Genomic DNA, 25,061 nt, shown 5'->3' on the forward strand with positions numbered 1-25,061 from the left:
ATAGTTTTTATTCCATTCTTTTCAATGTATGGTAACTTTAATTTATTTTTCACTTTTATGTTTTTTTTTTCATTTTAGCTTTTATTTATAAGAACAAGTGTAAATAATATTGTATTCTTGCAATTATTTCCTGTTGCATAGTTAAAATACACTAGCTGATGAGCTGCATGCTTCATTACTTTTTTTTATTTATACACATTATTTAATACTTAACAATCGAATTAGCGTCTGGCTAATTAATTTTAGATTATATTATGTTTGAAGAACATAATATGAAATTTACAGACATTCTAAAATAATTTGAATTTTTTATAAAAACGAAATAAAAAATTGCGTCTGGCACCTATTTAACAACGAAAAAAACGTCTTGCAATAAAAAAATTATGTCTGATGGATCTATCTAAAGGTAAAATATTAAAAATTACGCGTTAAAAAATGACTTAAAATTAAGGAAATTATCCTGTGCAGATGAGATGCGCACTAAAAAACGCAACCACTGCGACCAGCCAGACAGCCCGGACTCTAACCGAAATAGCAAGAGGAACAGTATATCAAAGAACCAACTATACTAAAATGCTCACTTGTCAACGTTGGTAGCTCCTATACGAATACTCTGACGGTAGTAGCGCTCGTCATTCCCTGACAGCTCATATACGAAGAGACGTAATGCCTCGTACACATTTAATAATTCCTCTGTGACAGACCGAACGTAACTAATGAGTGGCAACTAGGCTTTATGTTATAAAAAGTTGATACACGGAGCGGACCACCTATCTGATGGTTTAATTACCCTCCGTCAAGTGTACCGTTTTGAAGGACTAAAGTTATTCGTGGATCTAAAATATATTAATACGTAATTGTATAATTGTGTAATATCTAGTGTTTGATTTTACGCGAGTATTATACATTTTGAAATTAAAAACTTTTTAACGGATTTTAAACGCGATTTATTCATTATATTATTTTTCCCGACGCGGACGTTTCGAACACTTTACAGCGAGCGTGGTCACGGGGAAACTTCCCGAACTTCCGAAGAAGTCTTTAATTTCTAATTGGGTATTGTATAGCAAAAACTAATACTTTTGATGTTACTGTACAAGCTAAACATCTTCTAATAACGTCTATTACGTTATACACAAAACGGGTAAAATTTGCCCATTGCATTCATAGGTTAAGTACCATCAATATAATAGTTCAATAAATCGTATGTCTTTAAGCAGGTGTTACACCCATTCGCGGTTGCCATTTCCTTTTAATACACTACACTAAGTACTTTGATCCATATTTTTTGACATTTAGCGCATTAATGTACCTATTTGAACTAAACACGTTATGCACATAAAGTTGGTATAAAACTTATAAAAGTGACGTGCGAATTGCAATTTTTTGTTAATATGCCGTTTAAAAATTAGTCACGAATGCACTTGGTGTCTCTATTAAGGTTGGCATTTGACTCAATTTAATAATTTAAATTTTCCGTGCTCCTCTATACGGTTTCGTTCATATAGCGAAAGGTATGTAGTGTAATTATTTGAAATTACAATGAATTTGTTAAATAAATTTAAATTATGTGGATAATCATAATTCATATCTAATGTGCATTGATGTTTCAGAAAATTAAAAAACAATAGTAATTCCGCAAATAGGTGTTAAATATCAACACATTATAATCACAATATATTAAATACTTTACCTCTAAGAACCTTAAGTGACCGTGAAATGACATTCGAAATAAGTAAGGAACTTTTTTCTTTATAGTCGCAATCGACTTTTTTCTCGACACGCGAACAAAATGCATACTTCGAGTAACAACGTTAAAAATTAAAGTTCATTAAATTCACCTTTTTTCTTATAATAACATCGTGAGTGACGGGGTGTTAAACAATGACTGTATTTATCGAACGCAAGCGAACACTTTATAGGTACTATAATAAAAACTATAAATAGTAAAATTTTAGTAGTTAATGCACATTTATCGCGTATAATAAATAACAATTTCCGACCCATGTTTTTATTTAAATACGTTGAATATATGACTTAATTCGTTTCAATTGAACATTATCTTGTTTTGTAATTATTCGCATTAATTTATACACCCGTGCTAACTATTATAATTATAGAAGTACTTTAGGGATGTGTCAGTTGTAACAGCTATGAAAATTCTTACAAACAATTATTGATATTTTATTGATATTATGTTCTTATTCATTGAGACAATTATCTGTGAATTCTCTACATACCCTAACCTTGGCTAAAAGAGAAGGAATGCATACAAGAAGGTCGGAACAGCGTCGAAAACTGACCTAGTGAACAATTAAACGGCGGGCTTGTAAGAAACAAACGCAACAAATGAACAGCGAAACAAGAGCGAAGCACGCCGCACGGCGCTCGTCGTACAAGGGTGGGCTCACATTTAACAATACGGATTAATTATCGGCCAAAATCGAGCACTCAAATATACCTGTCACCGCTGTAAACCGACGCGATCCAATTTATATGGGCCCCGAACAATGGTAAACGCGGTAAACACAATGACAATCGACGCAAAATGAACAAAACTGTATGAATGAAAATGAACGCTTGCCGCCGGCTTCGCACAAGCTAAGATATGAGCTGACTTACTAACTATTGTTTGAAACACTGTTATAAACTAGCTATAATTTTAAACTGTTGAACTTGTGTTTGAATGTAATGGGGATTCCATTGCATGCTTTCGCAATGAATTCGTTGAGATATTAAGGTCATAATGCATTATTGAACAAGTTGTAGCAAATAGAACAAATATATCAGCTACATACAATTTCGATGTTATCCATTTTGCTTCTGAAATACAAGCGTGTAACATCACGATAAAACATTTCAAAATAATCCCTAATTATTTGTTGCGTGTAATAAAATTGTGTACAATAATTTAAGGAAGATAGGCTTAAATAGTTTGGAAAATCCAAAAGTGCACGCCCCATAATTTTTTTTTAATAATTATTTATTAATTATTATTTTTGTTTATTTAATAACAATTAAACCACATCGAATCAGACCCTGAAAAATGAAAGGGTTCTATTCCTGAGCATACTCAAGCGTAAGAGAAAAAAAAAGACTCGATTAGTAAAGTATTTCGGTCGCTATCGTGTTAACAAGAAAATCCTCCGCACATACAGACACACGGACGTCCAAGACAGAACTTTTTTAAACTGTTTTTTAACTAGTTTAAATAACAAAAATGACATCAAAAATATCATGAATGTTAAAAATAGTGTTTTTTCTTAATATGTGTGTGTATGTATTATCTTACAAGTGCAATGTATGATACATAAAGACATTTTAAGTTGAAAAATCAGATGTTTTGCGCGAAGTGACAGTAGTACCCACCTCAACGCTTCGCTTATGAGGCGTGCAATACTTTTTCTAGTGTCTCGGAAAAACAGTGTATAAACGGTAAACAAATAGACAATTTTGGAAACTATCTCTACTATGCATATACAGTGTATACGTGCAGTACACGACTTAACCACCTAAGAAGATCGAATATCCTCAAAAGAATCGACATCAATTGACAATTCATATGGTATTTGTATGATAAATAAAATAGGAAATACAGAAGGTATAGAATTTACTAACATTTAAGCTTGTTTTTAATCAGCATCCACTAGAAGCAAATCTGACGCACAATGTAATACGTTGAACAATTTCAATAGTAATGAAGTATTAGCAACAATATAAAGGTTTATGTAAATGTATGTGACGCGGGGACCACCGGGCGGCAATGTCAGCCCTGATTCACGACCTTCGAAACAGGGTTGGAACTAAAGGTTTTTGATGGGAAATTATACCCGTAGAAGTAGAGCTTGATAGATTTTTAGTGACAAGGTGGTTGGATGGTGGACGATTGCCTTTAGTGTGATTGATTTTGAGCAGTATGGAATGCAATGCTCTGGGAGTTATAGTGAAGATCTCATTTAGAGTTGACCATAAGTAAAGATTATATTTGAAGAATTACTAATACGAAAAAGTATACTCAGAGGAAGTAGACATAATGATAAATTGAGATTATAGAGTCACAAAGGCAAAAAAGTTGATCAAATAAAAAGTTAAATTTGCCCGTGTCAAAAAATTTTATGAGGTAGGATATACAATTTTCATAGAACAATTATAATCGGTTTGCTACAACCCTATGAGAACGGCGTGGCAGCGACAAGCGTAGCATTGTTAGGCAGAGGCCGCCCTGAGCCCGGAATAAATACATTCATATTGCCACTCTAAATATCTGCAATGGAAGCAGTTTCGCGAACAACCTCTTCCATCCCAATACTAGTAATTGAAGCCATACTTTATCATTCAGTGTGAAGTAAAATGTAGAGATTAATCGATAAAGTACGCGGACCGGTTCGTCATTATCAAACAGGTGTTACTAGCTACACGAAGCATTGCCGGGCCTATATAAGTCACCGACGTGTTGACTTACAAAAGTTTGCACTCGTTAACACTAACAACTTATTTCTATCACCGCGGGGTTCGGACCAAATCTACCGCATCGCCTCACATCCGACGGGAAAGAATGCGCAGAAAATGGAAAAAACATGGCGCTAAACCGCGAATCTTTATGTATTTAAACGCCGATTTCGACATTCCGACTCTCAAAAAAGCGACCAACGCTCGGTCATTTAAATTTTTCCAAAACGTGAACACAATGGAACAGATTCAGAGAGCTAGTGTTTTTATTTTTAATTTTAAATATAAAAAAGGAATTCGGATCGGCAAGAGCCGTCACATCATTCCAGCGCTGCTAAGTGACGCCGGACGCACGTCAGTCCCCTGGATATGTTTTATTTTCATCCGAATCGAACCGACTCTGCTTGTTTTTTGTTATAATAGTTGTCCGAGTCGCGTATATGATTAATTTTATAGCCGTTTGTTGTGATGTGTGTGGTGGCAATATACGAGTATCGTCAACTTCAGTTACACTTTTGGTCTTATTGTTTACAGCGAATTTTAAAAAGACTATGCTTTATAGCTATTGGAGATCATATATTTTAAAATTTCTGTTAGTCCTAATCGCTATCAGAATATTATATACGAACTTTGAAATATTTAGCAAGTTTGTGCATATTTGAATGTTTAGATATGTAGTAGCTTCTCACTATAAACGCATTGATAGATTTTAATGATATTTGACACAGATATAATTCGTAGCATAAATTAAATATAGAACAAGTGGAGCGAAACTAGGGTGAACCCGTTATATTAAAAAAAATGAGAAATATTAAAATGCCAATTAAACTAAATTCTACTATCACCACTATTATAATAATTACAATATATTTACATCAAATATAGCCTGCGGTAAGCATATCACATCGAAATAATAAAGGCAAGGGCTCACTAGTGAGTGACCGGCCGACTTGCGATTGACGTACGTCCACATGACGCTAAAAGGTCTATTGTATACGAAATGCTCGTTACTCCGCATCCAACCGGTCTTTAACACGCTCGAACAATGATCGCTCTATACCTACATATGTACCCTAACAAGGAATTTGAACTAGATAACATATTATAATACACCACCATCGTGATCCATTGATTTCAAACTTGCCACGCATTCATACACAGTTATAAACTCATAATTCACAAGTGCCAGCATTTGTAAATGTAATTATTCTACCTGACTTGTTTATAGTGCAATCAATCAAACGATTTAACGTCACATTATGCGTGATTACAAAAACAAACAGCAATTACATAAATGTATGCATCATTAAGCATTTCGCTTTGAATATTTTTCGTAAGGCTATCGCTGCGAGTGTGATCCTGAGGCGCGGATAATATCGTTGCGTCAATTACGCGTCTTTTCTGCCGCGATCACGCGATACATACTAATGTATTGTATGCGTACCCTTACATTTGGCGACAATCGATAGCTGATGGAAATCAGGAGTAACCGAATAGCATACGGTGGCAATAGATCGTTACTAACACATTCCTTTTAGACTCTATAACATAGCATTTTTATCGCTCACAAAAATATCACGGAGCAACTTGTTGATGATTTGAGTATTTTATCGAATTGTCGACAAAACTCGACTATTGTAAAAAACATTTGTTGTACAGTTCGTAAGTGCTGCGAAATGTAGCCATCTGATAGGTTTCGACATTTCTGTTGGTCCAATTGGACCACAAGCGTAGACGCGGAAGTGAGCGGCGGTGGCTTGTACCACGGCCGCGTGGGCCGAACATCGCCTGTGCGACTTAGGGGTTAACATTTAAAGATACCGTTAAATAGATACAATGATACTGAAGTGTTAATAGAGATTGCTTTGTATATATCTTTATTAGTATCTATTGAAATTGCTTAGTGTTATTTGGAACTGAGTGCAGGATATTTTCGTTAAGTGATATCAAGAAATCAATTTTAATCTGTTTTCATTACCGGCATTAAAAAGCTTTACAACTACAAAATTTTATGTATTTGAGTTTTAAGTTCTAAACTTGATGAAAATGTTATTACCTATAAAAACTAGCACTCTAAAACAAATGTATAAAACAATGCGCTTATTAAATATGCTTATAACAGCATGTTAGCATTGTAGCAGTCGGCCAGTCGCGTCATTAGTCAATGAGACACCGCGCGCAACCAATAATTTGACCAGTGGCCGAACGCATCAGTAAATTGCAGCCTGCCACCTCGCGTACTTTATTTATTTCTATTTATACGCATTGTACTAATTATATCTCTGGTAAGTGTAAACTGTGATTGTAATGCATTTCGGTAGAACAGTTGGCGCTGACGGCCTAATGACAGATGCCGCTTCCTGCTATGCTAATTGCCGAGGAAGTCAATGGTCGCATACATACATTTTTGGCTGGTCACGATCAGTGGCTACTTACTTGCCTGTCAGTCCGGACGGAGCTTACGCCAGATTATAACGTAATACGGTAGTTCGATGTCATTCAAATGATTGCTTAATGCTTTTAATTGCCTAAGTCGAAATGTACGAAAGGTTATTTTTTGCTGGGACCATTAAAAATACATAGTATAAAACATCGTATAAATCGATGGTTCATTACGAAAACATGTTTCTAACTAATCATTTAAGGTACCGATTTAGTTAGAATCTAAATCGTAAATTTTCAAAAAAGATATAGTATAATATACCTATTAAAAATCATCATTAAGTTTCATTGAACAGTTTTCTAAAAATCTGAGATATGGCTGTAGGTGTAGGGCCATTTTTTTTAAGTTCTTAGATATAAAATGTTTGTTCAAGAAAATTTATGACCGTTGACGTCTTCCCATGTCATCATCATCATGCCTTACAACGTAAGCCTACAAATAAGTAGATGTGTACCGAGAATATCCCACAATACCGAGGCGTGCAATTTAAGGCTCTAAATCAAAATCACGTCCCTGTGCTACCGATAAATAACGCGTGGAGCCGCGAACCGATTAGTGGTACACGCTGAACCGTTCTTATTGAGTTATTATTGCTCCTAATTGTACGACACGTGAACGACATCCAGAAGGTTGATGGTGGTTTTAAATGCTATGGGAGTACTAGATATCGTTCTAGATGGATCAAAAAAAAGAGTATCTATGCCAACCAGGGTATCGAATAGATGTGTGATATAGGTACATTAGTTAAAAAGTGTCTTATAAAGAAATTGGTATTATATCTTAACTATCTTGAACATAACATAACTATCTTGAAATTTGACACGACTTTTCTTCGAATAATATAAGCTTAAAATGGGCTTGAAAAGCTTATTTTTCTTCCTTCACAAAAGATATTTTAATTCCTGGTCACTAATTAAATTATGAATATCCAAAGTATAGTCCTTTATTTATTGACACAGGTAACCGCTTTATCGTAGTAATTCGAGTTCTCAATTGGGAACACGTAGCGAGCAATCGATTCTCCTCGCCCGACGCGTGAAATCGACCGCGCTTTCATTCTAAACCGATATCTCTAATCGACTGATTATGTATACAGCCCTAATCCTTTACAAACCTTGCTATTCAGCTACCGACGCAACGTTAGATATACTTATAAAATCACAAATATTACGGTTCCTGGAGAAATCTTCTACAAACTGTTTGAAGTCCAAAGAATCAGGCCATAAACAAAGAGGAAAATACTATAAATTAATTCACGTAACATTGTCGATAAAAAATCAATCGCTTCCAATATAATACGGGGGAGATGACAAAAAAATGTCATACGTTATTGTGGCAGACAAAACAACCGCACTCGATCATACGAATTTATGGGCCTAACCTTGCTTCCCCGTTATTAATATCAACATTAATACCTTCCCAATATCCTGACGATAAATGTCACAACTGGCGCCTTACGCAGGTACATAGACTGCGTACGTAAAAACATTCTGAAGCTTAGAAAAACTCTTAAATTTATAACACCTCACCGGGGCCACCGGTAGAGGCCTTGTAATTTTTCTTACAAAATTTAGTGATATGTCAAACCAGTTGAACGGAGCAAATAAAAATGTAAGAGGCGTACAGAAAAAAGTCTGGGTTATTGCTAAAACAAGGGAAGGTTACCATATCAATCAAGGCGTTGACAAAAGTGGAATTTTTTCCTCGTGCTCGGGTCGTGGGATAAAAAAGGGTCGGTGTTTATGGAAATGCAATAAAAGAGACGCGAGCGTTGCGCGGGCGCACGATAGCTTCACCGGTACAATAAAAATTCTTTATACGTTTAATTGATTATTGGCTATGATCGCGCGCTTTTAATTTTATTGTCGCCTTATAATTAATAAGCTCTGCTATTTTTAAAATAAAGCGTTGTATTAAATGTTAAACTTTAAAAATAAATTTATTGATCTACTTACTTGGTCACATTCTTACTCAGTAAGTTTTTAGACCAGAATTAATATTTCATGAAAATCAATAAACGGTTATTATGACAACAAAATTAAAACCCGCCAAAAGTACTATAACCTTTTTACAACCTTCAGAATCGAACCTGCACTAACCAACCGACCTGTATACCTCTTTACTATAGAGTAAAAAGTGACCAGGTAGAGTGAAATAAAATTGTACGCAAGTGCCCCCCGCAGGGCAAGCAGCGCCCGGTGTCACTCATTGTATAAAACTCCGTGTTGCCTGGGAACTGATGGGAACATATTCGAGGAATTGCCTTGTTTCCGATATAAAATAAAACAAATAAACAGGTTAATTGATTATCACTTAACTGCGACTGTGTGTGGTTATTGATGATAAACTTCAATATGTTAAAACGAGTTTAATAAAATAAGTAATTTAACGGAAGCTTTTATTAAATTGTAACTTACTATTGATTAAAGTATATCTACTCAATTCATATTACTCATGTGAAAAACCAAATTCTCTAAAATTGATACTTTTGAAAATATAGAATTAATTAACCATTCGTTTATTTCATTTTCAAAAACACATGTGAACTATATGTTAATTAGTATTTTATTACGTTCTTTGCATATAAATCCTGTATCGTTATCAAATACATTGAAATACTGCTCTTTAAATACACGTTTGAGTACTCGATCTGATTATAAAATTATACATTTCTGTATAATTAAGTCAACGATATTCCAGACACATGTTAAACATATAAATTGTACGAATCTACTCCTAAATCTTAATGAATTGGGCTTTAAACAAGCAAAACTAAATAAAAAAAACAAGTAACCCGTTCCGGCTATGTTTAAAGTGAGGAAAAATCTTATCTAAACTTATTATGGTTGTTGTCTACATTTGTTTTGGTAATCTTCCTTAATCTTAATCTATCTACTAATCGATAAATAAACAATGAATGCTACATTACAACAAAAATACATATATAAATTTGAATACATATAACACAATGACAAGAAACCGAATAACCGCATTCACACAATCTATATTTAGATCGATACGAATCGGTTATATCAAATTAATATCAAATCGGAAAATCGGTAAACCGTTTGACCACAACACGTGAACGACCCGGCACATAACTTAACGAATGACTCATTAATATAAGCTTAATTCGTGCAACTTAACTAGCCACTAAGTAAAACTTGCGTGTTTTGAATATAATTTCATTAAAATGTCAAAATATATTTAATCTTCGGCTTTGTTTAAAAATACACACAACGTTTATGGTGTAAAGATAGCAGGTATAAATTTTAGCTTTTCATTAATTCAATAAACGTCTCTTTCAATTATAACCTTTTTATTATGTTATCTAGAATTAAGCTCGAAGGTTTCGTGTGAAAAGAGAAGTGCTAAGTTATTGCAGAAGCATTCATTCTTTGTTCTGAGTTGCTGAAAAATAAGAATAAAATCGTGTTTGAGCTTTAAATTATATATTAGATTTGACGCTATATTTTTTGTAAGTATCTACAAATAGATTTGCAGTATACTTTGATACTGCTAACGTATTTGATTTAATTATAAAGGAGTGAGTACACGACGGTTAATACCACATTTACGTTTTTAAATGTTCAAATAATGTTTATTCGAATTATAATGAATCGTCCGCTTATAACTTGGGGCACAAATATAAGCAGGATTTATTCGACATCGCGCAGTGATCGATGAGCGGCCGTAGCGCGGTCGCCACCAACCTACCGAACAATAAAAACGCGAACCAATATAGAAACATTATATTTAATTAGCGCTGGTTCATTTTTATTTAGATTTATTGCATTATAAACCGAGTTTTAATGGGTAAAAAGCTCATTTGCCATTCACATATTATAAATAGGACTTGATCAGATTTGTTTACAGTTGCTTTCGTATTTATTTATTGAAAAGCTCTTTTATTATTATTCAAATACATTAAGTAAGTATGTAAATAAAATCACTTCATAATTTACGTTATATCAGTATATTGCGTTTTATGATTATTATATGTATGAAGGCACGAATGCGATGCGCCGTAACGGCCAAAGTTATAAATGAAACAGTCGAAACGAGTTACCAATAACGAAGTTCGGAACGACATAAATCTTCATTCTCGTATGACGTCACATTTCACATAAGGCAGACAGTGTGGGACCGAATCGTACTTAAGCGTGAGCCCATAGAATTCTTATTGTAATATTTATTTGGCACTTGTTGGGCTTTTGAATGCCAAATAGGCGAGTTCTATGACCGCCCGCCTTGTTGAATTGTTCATGCACGGAGCGAGCATGTAACGATCATACTATGTGATAAAACTCGATAGTACCTAATAATGTGACATTCTAGTCGCGAGATAGATGGCGTGGGTGATACTTTATTGGGAGCTTAATGAATGAGTTGTAAGTAATGAACGTATGCTGAATAGTAAAGTGAAGCGAATGTGATAGCGAACAGGTGTGATTGCGGTTGTTCTGCGCCCATTATCTTGCAAGGTTATGTTAAATTTACATTTGTTTATGAAGTATAGCGTTGTTCTCTTGATTTAATATCTTAGCCGCGAGAGTTGAATTAAACTTTATTGCGATTATAAGTGATTTATTATTGAACGACCTTAAGATTTTAAATGTGAATGAGTCTAGCCCTGAAAAGATATAATATTTATCGGGTTATAAAAATTCTGATAAAGCTTTTCTTTTATTTGATAGATAGATAATATATTCTTTCTTATTTAGATTACCACCCTTTTTATTTTAAAACATCAGTTTAAACACAACCCGAAATTCGCAAAAATATCTGCCAGTCAACTATCAACAAATCTTCTTCATGCCGCAATACAATTATTTTCTTCTTGTAAAGTAAGCTATATAAAATGCATATTTTATCACGCTTTCACAGATCTCATCGCTCGTGATATAAATCCTATAAAAATAAGAGAATAATATAATGTTAGCACGCGTTGCTCCCGCGTAAAGTCGCAACAGATTAAATTTATAACCTGGCAACACTCATAATGTGTATAACTCTTTATGGTACACGGCTTCACTGTTTTATTGCAAGCTTCAGGCTGGGGTTGCAAATTTGCAATGTAAAAATTGTAGAGAATATTATGCAATAAAATTATTGTTTACTGACAATGTAGAGTCGAAGTTAGAATAAGAATCTTCTACGATCGATTAAGCGGCCTTTACATTTGGCTAAATTCAGTGCACTAAATGAAAAAGTCTCTAAATTTAGACATTTCTAAAGACATTCAGACTGTAAGACACACTAATTAGACAATCAGAGTCGTCACTGCCGATCTAAATCAGTTAGCATGCTGAATTTAGCCACGTGTAAAGCGATTTAGTCAAAGAATGCCTTCAGTTGTCCGCCGACTGCCACTCGCGGTGGAGTGCCGTCGAAATCACAGGTCGAAATGTCGAAGGAAAAAGAAGTAATATTAAAATTATTGGATTTGTATAAGGAAATGGCCTATTTATGGGATAAAACCCATAAAGATTATAAAAATAAAACTTATCGACACGAGGGGCAACGAGTCCTTTTGGAAATTTACAAGGAATTCGAGCCAAACGCTACATTAAAAACTCTTAATAAAAAAATTAAGAGCCCTACTGAGTTTAGCCAGCTTAATTAGGTCAAGTGTAAAGAGCAAGCTCTTTTTACGCCACGCTCACTGTCTTCATTTAGTGCACTGAATTTAGCCAAATGTAAAGGCCGCTTAGTGTTATTTTCCATAGATAATATTCATGTATTTATAAAGAGAATTAATCTTAGCGTGAAAAAAAAATTAAAGAAATCTAATGTGTGATTTTTTTTAATTTTCAGAAAAAAAAACATTCTCACAAACTAATTAATCGATAAAACTATAAATTATTTACGTTCCAAAGCTTCACGTTGAATGTTGAACTGCAAAATAAATCATAAAGACCTTGTATTGCTTTACGTATAAACTATAGAGTCTATGCAGGTGCATGGGACCCGTGTAGCCGGCCCTTTTGTTTTCATAATTCTAAATAATATTTATATGAATTGCAGTTGTGCCGCGCATAGCAATCTTGCAAACTCTTTATGTGCATAAGGTATTCTATTTGTCTCGTGACTTTCTTTTACAATAATATCTTACATAGATTGTTGTTTTAATTATCATCTAATGCATGTAAGAAAATGTAGAATTTAGTCCTGATTAACGGTTGGCCTAAATGTAATTAACTAAAAGTTTTTTTGAGATATATTTTAATGTTAAATGTTATTGCGAATGCCTAACTAAAAATAAATTAAGATTTTTTTTTTATATTAAATTTCGTATTTTCGTTTGTATTTTCCACATAAAATAATGTTTAATTTAACAAGTATTGTAACTTGAACAATAAAATTTTATCTCAGGCCAATCTAAAGTAAAAAGGTCCCTGTAGAAAAAGTAAAACGCTTTTGCTACTGAATATGAGGTTATTACTGAATTTGTATTCGTATTGAAGTTTATTATCAGCAATAAAATGTTGAAATCTTGAAGATTTGTGAAAAATACTGCATTCATTTTCTGAATTGCTATAAAATATACAAATAATTGCTTCGATCAGGAATAAATTTAAATACTAATAAATAAATATTGCCTTTTTATTCCGTAAATTTATATCAATACTGTTTATTACAATACTACTTTAAAACAATACTGTACACAAAACAGACTGACCTTCAATAAAGTTTAATTAATCACAATTTTAAACCATAAAAATTTAACGAAGTTATATGTAATGCTTAACTATGTGAACCATTGTTTTTAATATATTAGGCAATTTAAATAATAGCACAACAAAGTTCTAACATATTATACGTATATTGTCTTACAATTCATATTTCTTATTAGTGTCAAGTGCGTTTCGGTGATTTAAATATTTTTATAAATTATATATTTAAAAAACAGAACTTATTCCGTAATTCATTGTTGTGCAGTTCTTTAATTTACTGTCCAATTATTCACTTTATTTTGAAGAAGGTCTCAGTGTCTTAATGGATTACCTTAATTACTGTGCCCTACTTTTGTTTTTTACGAAATTGTGCTACTTTTTTATAAATTATGCATTCTAACTTAGTTTAAAGTAGAAAATTTTGTCTCGCAATTCGTTTTATTAAAGCGCAAAATTACATGAAAGGTACCTATAGTGCTTAATGTAAGAGCAATTATTTTAAATTACTTTCGTGTACCTTCTAGTAAATTATTATTTTAAAAGCATGTTCCTCAGTATGCACAAACGAACGCATTGTCTCATAATTTCCCACAACGAAAATAAAAGTGAGAATTCAATCTCCTGAACCACTGTATTAACGGTATCATGCCACAGTACAGTGACTTTTATTAAAACTACGTACTCACACATCCGGGTTTAAAAACCATGACACGGCCGAGCGGCAAACTAAAATATTTTACAAAAACTTTATGTAAATCAACGTTCGGTACGAAAAGAGTGAGTAAAGTCGTTTTACATCCGTTGCAAGTCCGATTATATCATGTTTGGACATTACGTAATTTAGCTAACAAAAGACTAGAAATGCGAGTTAGTTTATGTTCGCAGTAAGGGTATTATGGTAAATTGTACAATTGCCGGCACGGGCCACTCGTTAGGCGAACATGCCGCTCCGACGTGACGTCTCGACGAAAATGTCGCATTGTTTCAGTTTTATGCGTCCCCGGCCTTAGATTAAACGTTAAGTGGAAGATTTATGGCGGTCATAGAGAAGCTAGTTTTGGGACGCTGTGGTCTTTCGTCGAAACGCTCAGGTTTCTTAAGGGGCCAATTTGTGGGAGCGCTTAATGTCATGTCGTGCTCATATGCATGCCCCGCCTTTTTATTGCTGCCCCTTAACTGTAAACAACACCCATTCTGCTTGTCTTGGATATTAAGCTTATATTCTTTAATGTTTGGTTCAATAAAGTACGAGTTTTATGGACTGTTTAAAGGGTGTCCTAAATTTTAATATTCTGTTCGATGTGATGTTCAGAAACCTTAACCAGAATTCTAACGAAACATTAAAACTGAATTCAAATGATCTTCTGAGCAAATTATCCGCGACGCTAAAACATTTATAATTGTTTTCAGGAAAGGTTTCAGCCCTACGTGCTACGCTAGAACACAAAAAACAAAATTGGTCGGATTCTTACACTCACCAATCTTCGTTTAGGCTTGATGAGGGGTCGGTTCTGTCCGTTCATCTTGTAGTAGAGCCCACAGGCGTTGCAGAGGTAGTGGCCGGTGCCGTCGCGTCTCCAGAGCGGCGTGCTGGTCGCGCCGCAGTTCACGCATTCTCGACCCTCTGTGGAAAATTTTGTGTTAGTGTTGTTGTATAGATAGCAATGTTGGATCGGATTATTGAAAAAATACTGAATTTATAAGCGAGTTATTTAACATGTTTTGTTATTATATTATCGACTTAATTTAATATGTATAAGAAAGTTTAATGAAGTTCAAAATATACAACGTAAAGAACGAGGATTTGATTTGGAGGTAGATGGTAGAGAACTATGGAAACTGGTTCATATATTAGTTGAGATATATTTTTATGTATTAATAAGCAAAAGGATGATTTGATTACCTGTCTCCTGGCAGGCTGGGGAAGATGAGAGAAAAATCACATTCAGAAACAATCACCAATCAAATTTAACTATTTACTTAAGCATGCAACACAAACAGTTACAAAACACTACAAACCATTAACTCCTCAATTAATAATAATAACTACCATAAATTTTTTATATTAATTAACAAGAGAAAGCAAGACAAGTTTCGCTCGTTGAAATACATCAAGATTTTTTTACACGCAAGGAAAATTTAGATATAACGATATTATATTATTACTGGTCATGCAAAGTCCAGCTTTACAAATTTTGTATTTATTTTTTATTAAAATAATAACTCCGGAATGATGCAACAATTAAATAAATATAAGACAGATAAAGGTACATTATTACAAAACTGAATGGGTAATTACTGCGTAAATAAAAAGTAACTATTGTCTATACAAATATTTTTACTACGTAAGATAGAAAAAATGTTGTTGCAAAAAAATGCTATGAGCAATAAATGGAATCAGAGCAGAACAAGTTTAAATTACTATACACATGCTAATACGCTTTGTAATTGTATTATAATCGCGTTTAAAACAATTTCTACGAAGCACCACATCTCAACCATAAATACGAACAGAAACTTGCAATCTACGCTTAATAAAATCTACGGTATTATAAAGGCGAAATACTTTTGTAAAAGAAAGATTATTGTCAAAGCATGCCAATAAGAAAAGATTGTTTATAAACCCTCAAGACGAGCCGCCCTCTGGAAGAATACTTATTCAATTACTCGGTATCACATGTACGAACGAAATTCGCGACTTTTTATTGGGGATTCGAAAAGGTGAGTAATTACTTGCTACTAAAAGTTGTTAAGAAGGATGCGTTCACTCACATATGGGATGCGCGCGCGCCGCCCACAATTTCTCTCTAAACTCGATTACAATATCGATGATTTACCGAGGTCGAATATAAAATCTCATCTCGTTACACCTTCGTATCCTTTTAAAAAGTTCCCACAAAATACACCCGTTTAATTCATTCGGCCAACCTTATCTCGAACAATATTTTCGGATAAAATATGCTTTGATAATATAGCATAGGGTAAAAGTGGGATAGATGCCCCACTTTTTGAAATAGCCTCATAATTTTAAAAACATGAATCTTATACGAACACTTTGTATGAATATAGCTAGGTTAATTATCTGTTTTGAATTACTATATATATTTTTTATCCTATCATTTATAGATAATGTGTAATAAACATTTTTGTAGAACACCTTTTTTGAGGATAGATGCCTACCTAGTTGGATAGTTGCCCCACCGTGAAAATACTAAGGAGGATAGATGCCTGCAGAGTGGGATAGATGCCTTACATACTCTATAAACGCGAAATCTAATAAAATTTATATGATAAATCAGCAAATGTCATGTTAACATAGTTGTTCTGTTGTCCAAGAATATACTTGCGCTCGCACTCCTTCTTTTCTTTTGTATTTTCGTGGCGTGGTTCTCCTTCAATCAGTATAAGGGCAGATCATTAATAAGTAAGTATACATAACAAAAAAAGCAAATTAAACGAGTAAAATCGGTTAACATAGAGAAAACCTCTGACGCAATCAGGTAAAAATATATACAGTACCTGTGATTATCGATAATAACATGTACATATGTATTGAGGGATAGATGCCCTTAGAGGCCCCTAAGGGCATCTATCCCTCGAAAAAAAAGGGGCAACTATACTTTTTGATAAGGATAGCTGCCCCAGTAGTTTTTTTTATTAAATAAAAACAAAAGAGCCACTATTTTCACTTAGATTTGTAATTAATGAACCAGTGTATAGACATAATAAGAAATATAGTGAAATTTATTAATACTTAAAAAGTTATGTAAAGGCAAATATCAACCTTTTTAAATTTTAACGTGTTCGTGAAGTTCGCCGCGGATATTATAACACGCACTAGCGAAACACGTCTTCACCAAACAACAGCTCATGCGTACCCGAGGTGCGGGGTGATAGGAGCTCCTATTTAAATCATTAATTCGTAGTCACGACTCTGGGAAGTGAGGTTTTTTGAAAATGAGGCATCTATCCCGGTGCGGCATCTATCCCACTTTTACCCTACCACCTTACAAGCTTATTAAAAGCGCGGTTTATTTGACAGAATTTTTTTTTAATTAGTGCCATTATATTTTTTAAGTACCAATTTGAATTAGAGGTTTTTATTTATGCTCTCCGTGCTCGAATTGAATAAACAAATGAACCTTTTTTTTGCTGCTCGCAAAGTGGCCACATTCTGTCTTATACTATATATCTATATCATAATAAGAGCCCCCGCAGACCACAGACTTTTTATCGGCAGATAGTTTGGTCGGGCACTTAATCAGTACGCAGATGTAAGCAAATGCGCACACTATGACGATTAGGTATCGGCCGATAAACAAGTTTGATGGGCTTCCCGATTCAATTCAAACTATACTGTCGGCAAACTATCGGCCGACTGTATAATCAGTATTGGCTCCCTACCACACGCGCAAACACGACGATTTTTTAGTCGGCCGACTAGGCCAATAGTTCAGTTCGCTCCGAGCTTTGACAGCGAATGGTCAACCGCGCGTGTTTTGTAAAATGGCGTCGCTCAATTCTCAGTCGCTTATTTCGGAATTTTCGATCGTAACTTTGATCGAGGAAGTCGAAAAACGCCCTCCACTTTATAAGAAAGACTTAAAAGAGTAGGTACTCTGTATTTGACAAGTTGGTTGAAGCTAGTTATGCTCATTCGATAAAAGGCGAAAATTTTTTCGGGTAATGGAGTAATTTGGAATGCATAGTGTAAAATTTTCCATTTTAATCTATCACTAAAGATAGGATGCACCCAATACTCTCGGGCTCTCTTTTTAATTTTCCTCCTCCGGTGTATGAGAGCAATAATAACAATTCTATACAATGTTTTATTAATTTTCATTGTGCGGTGCGACCACTCTTTTCAACAGTTGGTTAGAAACTAGCAAATAGTCGGCAGACTGTTGGATAGTTTGCGCACTCATAACCGACTGAACTGTTTAGTTGGCTCGGTGTGCGTACTAGCAGGCCAACCCGACTAAACTATCGGCCGATAAAAAGTCTGTGGTCTGCGGGGGCTCTAACACATATCTCGATCTGATTATCCGAGTTCCCAGATATACGCAACGATGCGCTGAATAAATAATGATGGCCGCGCGAGGATTTCGATCGAAGGTGAAAGTGACCCAATGTCTCATAGAAAAAAATATCCCTACAAAAACAAAATGTTCCCGATGCTTTAGGCACTCGGGCCATTCATCTTTTTTTGTATATAAAACCAGATCACAACCGGCAATTAAATCTCCCAGGCCTTATCGAAAACTTATTGCGATCGAACCGACAACTCACTTTTTGGATTAACCCTTTTATTTTTTAATATTGCTCCGGTAAAACCTGTAATTTGCTACAAGGTTTCTAATAAATAAACATCAATAGTGATTATTAGAAAAAAATAACAGGATATTAGACGGAGCGTGGGGTATCATGAGACTGTCCCGCGTAGACATTGATTTCGTTCAATAGTAACATCTATATTGGTAAAACGTTTGTGAAAGTCGAAGCAGCCGGCGGCGAGCGCAAGATTTACAGCCGCCTGCCCCTATTCTAAGCCGAAATCACATGTATTATTAAACGTAGAAACTAGCGTTTTGATTAATTACTCCATAATAAAACAGAGCGGGTAAACGTACGCATCGTAGTATAAAAGTTATAACTATGCCTCATATTTCGGCTATCGAATGATCTACCGGCTCAACTCTCCGAACGTGATTTCGACATGAAATAAAGATATCACCGTGCACGTAACGGTGCCTGTCCAGTTTGAGATAAACCTATCCTAAAAGGCTGCAGAAGTTTGAGCGAAAAATTCCAGTGTTTGTTCAAAATTAGAATGCGGCTCGCTCTTTATTGCCCGGAGTGACGTGCGGTCGTGACGCGGCGGTGCTACGTGACCGCGATAAAAGATTTTCATCTGCCATATTTACGTAGCCGAGTGGGCGGTTTTTATATTTCGAGACTCTCCAGCGACTACTCCTGCCCCGTCGAGAGCGCAAAACTTTTCACACGCCCCTCATGCGTGGGGAAAACAGATCTCCATCGAATTCACGTATTGACTGACAACGTTATCCTCGAGAGGTGTAACCCCAACACTTCCACACCGATCGAAACTTCAATGTAACTGTGGAACGAACTAAAGCAGCTATGGGAAACGGAGGACTAATTCTCTCTCGTGTACCGTGACGCTCTCTCGGCGCAGCGGCCCATCAACACGTAACGGAGGCTATTTTGCATACAAACCATTAAATTATTGCTTAAAACTTATTCTTTGTTGCGCCACAGAGGCTGTTATTACGCCTTAATTATAGGTAAGTATGCAAATAGAAACTGGAAGCCAATCTCGATCGTGGTTTTCACCGGCCGGTATTTAACGCTATGATACAAATCGAAGGTGAATTTCGATTATAATAATGTAGAGTAGGAGCGTTGTGCGATGTTATGTGAAGGAATGAAGTCATTTTTCACGGCGCCTGCACTGGCGGGCGGCCATTCATATTTGCATTGGTTATTAGCATACGGTCAGATAATTACGTTTGACGGCGGAGCAACGAACAGTTGCAATGAACTCCCTGTAATTATACGTACAAGGGCTCAATAAGCCTCACACATATTATACACGGCAGGAATCTATTTGCTGTTTTCACCGCATATAACTGTTGTATACAAATTAGAACATAGATGTTTATTTAAATTTTTTAATTAAACTATTCAATGAATTTCCGTCGAAGTCATATGCAAATGTTAGTGCAATTGTATCCCACAATGTTGGCAGCAGACCGTGACGCTCGCTGTACACAATACTCGGCTACAAAAATATTCATTAACGCCCGGTTACCAAACGTGAATAGGCTAAAAACAATGGTGTAATGAACATTTCCAAATTTCTAAATCGACTCTTATATATGGCTTAGAGTCACGCATCGAAACCTGCGAATGAAGATTTATTGTTGTTTGTTAGGTTTTTCTGCAGGACTGATTGTTAGGAATACTACAAATTCATTTCTGTCTACGGATACTTTTACTGAACTTTAACGACTTGTTGTGTTTTTGTTGATTTTTTTATTAATCAACACTTTGCTAGTGAACATAGTAGGTTCATACAAAGTATGAAATAAAGAGGCCCTAACATTTTTTACCTATATTACGTTACAGAATAACATAAAGTTCATTTTGTATAATTTCTTTGAATGAAATTATGATAAGGAAATGTAGCTACTACAAAATAGCTCTTAACACTAACATAAAAAGTATTGTTTTCTACAAAACTGATATAGCTCTACAATTATAAGTACCACTTCATTCCTGCTGCCCGCCAGCCCGTAGCGCGCGGATGTACCTACATGAGAAATATTAAAATTGCTGCATACTAATATGACATTTATGCCTTTGAGACAGTGGTTGATTTCGAATGCATTTTTTAGATATTAGTTTGGAATCTGGTACCTAGTCGGTGAGTTCGCTAATTGGTTGCGCAACTTTCTTCGAAACATCTTAGCAACATTACGTGAGCCGAATAGAAATGTCCCTGCATATTATAATTCGCAAAAGATATGGCCTGCTCGATTATGACTCATAGGGCCTTGTGTTTAAAGCCATAACATTCAAAAGTGCATTAAGTTCCGTGAGATACATTGCATTTGAATTACTGTCGAAACATTGGAATTGTAGATTAAATTAAATGCCATTTTAGTGAACGTAAGCATTGTTTTAGAAAGTACACTCGTACAATTTGCTTTACTCTACAAATATCATTGATAGTATATTGGATTCAAGCAGTTATAATTCACTTATTTTATCTTTTATTGTACTAATTTGTTCATATGTTACACGTTAACAAGAAGCATAATATGAATTGGATGTATGATTTATTATATTACTCGTTGTACGTACCTCCTATTGATATATTTTTAATCTTATTTCTATGTCACGGTAGCTTCATTCTCACTAATAATATGTTATTGTAATTTCCATAATCATTATCTAGGTACTACACAGCTTTATAGTAAATCTATACTAATATTATAAAGAGGAACCTCTCAACCGATTTTGATGAAATTTGGCACAGACAATATTTAGACCCTGAGAAAGAACATAGGCTACCTTTTATTGCGAAATATGTACCACTGGTGAAGCCGGGGCGGACCGCTAGTAGTAAATACAGACCTATATAATAATTGCATACAAAAAATCACGTCTCCATTCTCCAATACGTAATAAAACCTTTATTTGGATAATCTCTCTAAACTTATTTCACCACAATATCAAACAGTAATCGCGTAAACAATCCAGTTATGCCCAGCATAAATTAGATACAAGTAGGTTGTATTCATAGGTGAAAATATTCCTTAGTGGAAGCAATATTATGATAATGTACGGTGCCCGGATGTAGCCCATTCCATTGTGCGAAGTGACCTCGTGCTAAACAAGCGGATTCAGATGAAACTAACGCTTTTAAATCTTTAATAAATTACAGCAACTGTATATGAATGCTATTGATTTCGGTAACGGGTCACGGACGCTGATGAACTACTGTTCTATTGTTGGCGAAGTCATTAAAGGACACTGTATTATATTTTTGGGAATAATCTTAAAACTGTATCTATAAATGAGTAATATGTTTTTAGTATGTATTTATAGAACAAGGATGCCGAGTATATATAAGTAACTAATATTTAAGCAAGTCATACTAAAAAACCAAATCAAATCCGACATGGTAACTTAATTAAGTTCGTTATTCGTAGATTTTTTCATCGAAATAAAAAACAAAAAAAATCCTAACGCTTAAATTTTGAAACAAAATAAGTTAATTATTTTGCTATTTCACTATCCTCAACACATATTATAACACAATAAGTATTGTAAATTTTTAAACCGATTTTAAAAACAACCGCTACGTTTTTCCATATTCCAAATTGAGGGCTCGGCTTACCTCTATTGGCTCTTGAAGACTTTTATTATTCTTGAATTGTCTATAAATCAATACAATAATATCAATATATTCTGACAGGGTCATTGCCAAGTCTACCTGCAATAGACCACCACATCCTGCGATAAGGCTTTGGTGAACGTTCTCCTTGAACCGAGCCTGAGGTCGGCTGCGGAATTCTAAGTAAACTTTACCGATACCTAAGCTACCGGAAAAATAAAATAAACAAAGACTTTGATACAGCTATTCTTAATATTGCAAAGGAGAGATTTTGTTTTTTTTTTACCATTTAAACAAATAAATACTTGATCGATTTTAAACACCGCTCTATCATTAGAAAGCTATCTTTACCGAGTAATAATTTATATTGTTTTATATCGGATCATCCCTGGCAACGCCGGGGTAAACAGCAAGTCGTATGTAACACAGTATTTCTCGAATTTTCCCACTCAAAATGAAAAGAAAAAACACGTTAATCTATGCGTAAAAAGCTGCCGTGTTAAGCTTATTAGTGGGATTTTTATTTTAATTAAAATAAACGAAAACAAAAATGTTTTACATTTTTTGCTTATTATTATTTATGAGTAGATATGTAAGTTGGTCAAATGTGGGTTTTTTGAAAATTTTAATACAATTAAATATTCCATTACTTACAAAAATTTATACCGTTTGACATGAGCTTTGTTTTTTATATCAATAAATTTCTTTTTAAATTTTCGCAAAAAAACAAACATTATTAGTATCCGCTATAATATTGTCACAATGTTTGCAATTGGATTTAAATTTCATAGCAAAAAGGTCTAGTTTACAGTTTGTATTCAAAAACATGGAAATGTAATGTTGATTATGGAGCCATAAAATATTTATGAAACCTCAATCCGTATTCGATTTTCAGATAATTCCTTCACATTTGTACCACCAACATTGCAATGAACGAAATAAAGCCACTTTTTAAACGTTTAGTAAATGAAATAATCGCAAAGAGTAGTTATCGATTAAATAAATAAATTGAGAGGCAATTTCCAATTACCTCCCCTTGTGGAACTTTTTGTACACTTTAGAACGAGTTACGAACACGGGCTGTTGTGTTAACATTGTAGTTGTTAAATACTTTATTATTGTAGTTTATAAAATTATCCGAGTATTTATTCCTAAAATATGAATAAATAATGAATGAATGAAAGCATAAATGAATAATAGATAGATAGATAGAAAGATAGAAAACACTTTATTGTACAATGCACACAAAAACAAAATTTACAAAAAACGATATTTAATGTTTGTTTGTTAAAATCTTTTAGATAAAAATGCATTCCGATAAGCTTGAAAATCAGTTTAAATAAGTAAAGTGTTATTTATAAAACAATTAACTCGAACAGCTCATATATAACATTCATAAATATTGTCAATACAGTAAATAAAAACGTTGCGTTTCCGCCAGGGCTTATTATCACACCTTATCTAATGACGCTTTGACAACCTGCCTCATAGTTCAGTTTTTCTTCAACAATTAACGAGCGACTTTTTTCAATACGATGCCAATTACTGCCTTGAGAAATTCTGCTAACTATTAGATCCGCTCCCCGTGGGATATTTATACTCAATATTTAATAACGATATTGCGAAAGTGTGAATTTATATCTATAGTAGAGCTTTTAAACTTTACGTTTTTCGTGTATTTAACTTTAACGTTCCGTTCAACCTACAAATAGTTGTGTTTAAAAGCTCGCATACATAAATATTGCTGTATTTAAACGTAAGCTACATCAAAGTAGCAAAATTACGATCAATATTAAATATCCAATAAACATAATTCTATTTAATATCAACGTCCGTTATATTCCGACCATTATAAGAGACAATAAGTACTGCCTTTTGTTCCCGACCATTGTCAAAGCTTTATGAGAGTTATAATTACATATTTATGTTTAAAATAAAGCGCTCTTGTTGTACAATAATGTTGAGTAATTCGCAGTAACACAGGGTATTCGTCATATTACTGTGGGGTCTTGATTGCGAAAACTACACATACAATTGTTAGGAACAATGGTCGCATTAACATTAAAGGTCAGTGAAACAATATATAATATTAAAGATTTAATTATTGTATTGCCAAATTGAAAATTTTATTTAATTGTATTTTTAACTCATTAACCTGGATTTTGTATTTAACATTTTCCGAAACTGACAAATATGTCTTAAATATTCCTTTTTTGAGCTTTTCTGAGCTTTTAACTAAGGTTTTATTAAAATTATGGGTAAGTACCTATGTGAGAAGTCCATAAATATTAATTATTGTAAATGAATTCTTTACAATGATACACAATAACGAAAATCTACCTTTTCAATCTCTAAACAACAACAAGAAAGGGTATGAATTTTATTTAAATAAATAAGTGCGGTGTTTTTCCTACGACCCGAAAATTGTCTACAAAAAAATAGAGTTAAGTAAACAAGATTGACATACTTTCGTCACAGCATAATTTCAAAAATCGTTCCGAAAATTAAAAGCAACCCACGAGAAACAATAGCACCCAGCAATTAGGTAATGTGAAACTTAACTTGCTTA

The 25,061-nt window shown here is 34.1% G+C and overlaps 1 protein-coding gene across 2 annotated transcripts in view; it reads right to left on the reverse strand.

Annotated features, from left to right (window-relative positions):
- LOC149484448 (GATA-binding factor C-like) overlaps window positions 1-25,061 on the reverse strand; it is an 84,699-nt gene that overhangs the window by 29,581 nt on the left and 30,057 nt on the right. Inside the window, exon 4 of one of the 2 annotated variants that reach the window (XM_089700641.1) lies at window positions 15,048-15,193. In XM_089700641.1, the coding sequence (XP_089556767.1) occupies window positions 15,048-15,193 (146 nt within the window). Of the gene's footprint in view, window positions 1-15,041; window positions 15,194-25,061 lie in introns of both variants that reach the window. The other variant, XM_089700640.1, reaches the window with a different exon arrangement.

This window comes from Colias philodice, chromosome 11, assembly GCF_061535455.1.
Source record: "Colias philodice isolate Cphi_HAF_F1 chromosome 11, ilColPhil1 Martin Lab GWU primary, whole genome shotgun sequence".
In the NCBI taxonomy this organism is placed as follows: domain Eukaryota; kingdom Metazoa; phylum Arthropoda; class Insecta; order Lepidoptera; family Pieridae; genus Colias; species Colias philodice.